Below are 3,259 nucleotides of genomic sequence, written 5' to 3' on the forward strand. Positions count from 1 at the left end.
AGGGCACCTTTTCAGAAGGGGGACCTGGTATCCTATATTTTGTATGATTTCAATGTACATATTATTTATTTTTTGATATTATGATTTTGATTACTGAGGCACTACACTATCTTGCATTTGATGTATTACCTTGTGTTTACCTTGCTTACTGTAAATCGCTATGAGCGTCTGCTAAATGCCTTTCTTGATTCCCTCCACTCAGCTACTGCTTTCCTTAACCATTTATCACAGACACATGCTCGTCTCCACCTTCCCACATTACGCAACTGTAGGGTTTAGCAATGACAGGGACTACATGTGTGTGGGGATCATTAAGAATTTGCATAATGACTCAACTGGGAGAAAATGGGGGGGGGGAAAGAATGGAGAAAAAAGTCTACAGAACGAGTATACATTGGTTCAAACTGTATTCACAAAGGGAATAGATTTTTTTCCACAAAGGATTGGATAATGTCCTAACGTTCTCGTGTGTGTGTGTGTGGTACAGATGCAATGACTGGTCAGCGTAGAGGAAGGGGTTCCCGCAGAGGTTCCCGTCAGCGAGGCCGCCCTCCACAGTACTTTGACGATTTACCTGGAAGCGACTACGAGGTCAGGAGTGTTCTGTCCTAGACTTATCAATAGAACTGATTCTCTCTAAGAGACATTTTCTCTACGGTCTACAGTTTATAGTTATGTTGTAATATTGTGTGTTTGTGTGTTACAGGCTCTATTGGAATTTGAGGAGAGACAGGGGACGGTTGTAGCAAAGAAGACATTAAGTAAGAGCGAGATCAACAGGTTCCCCACCAAGAAATATGACTCTGCTCGGAGCGCTGCAAACACACGGTCAGTCTACTCTCTGTCTGCTGTCTGCCTGTCTTGCTGTTTGTATCAATTTGTATCACTGTCTGCCTGGATGTAAATAGTTTATAAGTAAAACAGATTTTGAATGAAAATCACTAATTGACTGATTGATTTACAGTTGTCAGATCTGTTTCTGTGATTACACCTGTGGAGAAGAGCTCAGGATCCTGTCCTGTTTCCATGACTACCACGTGGGATGTATTGACAAATGGCTTAAGGTAGAGTGATGATTGTTCAGTCTACATCGAGGAGAACTGGTGTCACTGGTTCAGACGACATGGACCAAATCTAGCACAGTGAAGTTAGCTGCTATAAACCTGCAGGAACACTCTACACTGTGACCACTCTTTACTGGTCATTTATATACAGATTTTTGAGTCTCCAGATGATTAGCTAAATGTGCAACATTGTTTTCTCACTCAACAGTAAATATACCAACATGCAGTGTATCTGCATAATTCTAAAGTTACAATTGAATTACTAAAGACCTTTTTTAATACCAAATTGTCAAATATTACCCAAGAAAGAGGCAGACATTGACAAAACAATAGCCGAACTACAAGCTCACAACGCCTCAAACTGCAAGGCGTCGTGAGTTTGTAGTTTGGCTATTTACACACAATTTATCTGTGTAACCGAGTAAAACTATATGTAAGGCCTAAAATTCCAAGTGCTTGTTAGGATGGGGGGTCCCCAGTTCAAATATGATTATTTTGGGCGGTCGTAGCCTGAAAAGTTTGGGAACCCTTGTCCTAGACCACTGATTACTTATGTTTTAGCCAACATTTTGCTAAAAAAAAAGGGGGGGAAATGCTAAAGTTGCTATTTGAGATCATTTCACTTGATTTTGGACTGATTGGTTTGTGGTATTTCTTTCTTTTCTGTTTTTTATTTCAACAACAGGTGAACGCTACCTGTCCTGTGTGCCGCTGCAACATGACTGAAGGCGAGTCTCTGGGCGGTGAAGCATAAGTCCTACCTCAGACGGACTGACAGTGAGATCAGTCTGTCTTCATTCCACTGGTCGTAGAGCCTCTACCTCAGTCTCTCTGCCTGCAGTCTCAACATGACAGGAGACTGTCATGTTGGACTTGTCTACTTTTCATTTGTTGTATTGGTTCTCTTAACATGTTGGGCTTGTTTTCCTGTCAGCCTTGACTCTGCTTTATAAAATGGCTGACATGGATTGACATTTATTCCATTTTTAAAACTATGTTCCATTCTGCTGACTGTCACATTTACACACATTCACACAGGCATTTTAAAAGACAATGCTGCCTGCACCACACACCGGTGAATCTCCTCACTGTCGAGTGAAAATACGTTTTATTTTAATTGATTTATATCGTTTTACATAATTAAAAAAAAAGTTTTATTTGTGTGTGCATGTGTGTGTTAATTTCCCATATCGTATCACAATCTGTAGTCTGGAGAGAGAATATAAGCTACATTCTCTGTTCTGTGTTGACAGTGGTGGTAAAAGTACTCAGCTTTTTTACTTGGAGTGAAAGTATGATATTTGCCTCTGAGATGTAGAAATAAAAGAAAATACCTCAAAATTGTACTTATGTACAGTACTTGAGTAAATGTATTTACATCACACCACTGTGTGTTGATACTAAGTTTTGACATATGACCCAAACTAAGCCATACTATAATTGTTTTGATTGTCAGAAAGAATCCTATAAGCCATACTATACTAGCCTGGTAAACCCTCCCTCCGGAAATCTCAATTCCATTTCATTCAGGAATCAAATAGAAATGAGATTTCCGGAGGGAGGGTTTACCAGGCTAATACTATACTAGTTTGTCAAGAAAACCGCATGGTAAAACAAAAGAGGTAATGTTTAGTAGAACCCTATGTTTTCACCCCTGTGTTTGTTTCAAGATTTCAATATTTGTGTGTGTCTGTCCATGGCTAATCTAGCAAATTACCAGATTATGAGCTTAATTTTCTTCTTGCCAGCAGTCCAGATGCAAACCTTATACAAACCTTAGTCCAGACCAGTGGTTCTCAAAGTGGGGTCCATGGGTTCTAAATGAACCCTTACAGGTCTGTAACTCTGCGAGTGTGTACAAATGGAATGAGGTTTGAGAACCACTGTTCCATTCCTCTCTCTTCTCCATCTCTCTGCCTGTACTTCCTCCACTGATCTTTTCTGGATTTTTTTGTTTTTACTTTACTGGAGTATTTACAAATTTCAATACTTTTACTTCTACTCCACTACATCCCAGAGGCAAATAATTGCACCTTTACTCCACAGCAATTATTTGCATTAACCACTTCAGTCCCATTTAAACTTTGGCTGTTTGAAAATAGCAGATATACAAGCTCACAACATGTGGCATTGCACAGTTGTGAGCTTGTAGATCTGCTATTTTAAAAATATTTTTTATACACGTTATATTATAC

At 39.4% G+C, this 3,259-nt stretch overlaps 1 protein-coding gene across 1 annotated transcript; it reads left to right on the forward strand.

Annotated features, from left to right (window-relative positions):
- Positions 1-492: 492 nt before the first annotated feature.
- LOC308091484 (RING finger protein 44-like) lies at positions 493-2,405 on the forward strand (the record flags this gene model as incomplete). Its single annotated transcript, XM_080437123.1, has 4 exons — positions 493-591; positions 707-828; positions 965-1,064; positions 1,750-2,405. The coding sequence occupies 4 exons, from the start codon at positions 493-495 to the stop codon at positions 1,816-1,818; spliced, it is 390 nt and encodes a 129-aa protein (XP_080293249.1). The 3' UTR covers positions 1,819-2,405.
- Between the last annotated feature and the right edge of the window lie 854 nt (positions 2,406-3,259).

This window comes from Gymnoscopelus braueri, assembly GCF_963280865.1.
Source record: "Gymnoscopelus braueri genome assembly, chromosome: 9".
Taxonomy (NCBI): Eukaryota; Metazoa; Chordata; class Actinopteri; order Myctophiformes; family Myctophidae; genus Gymnoscopelus; species Gymnoscopelus braueri.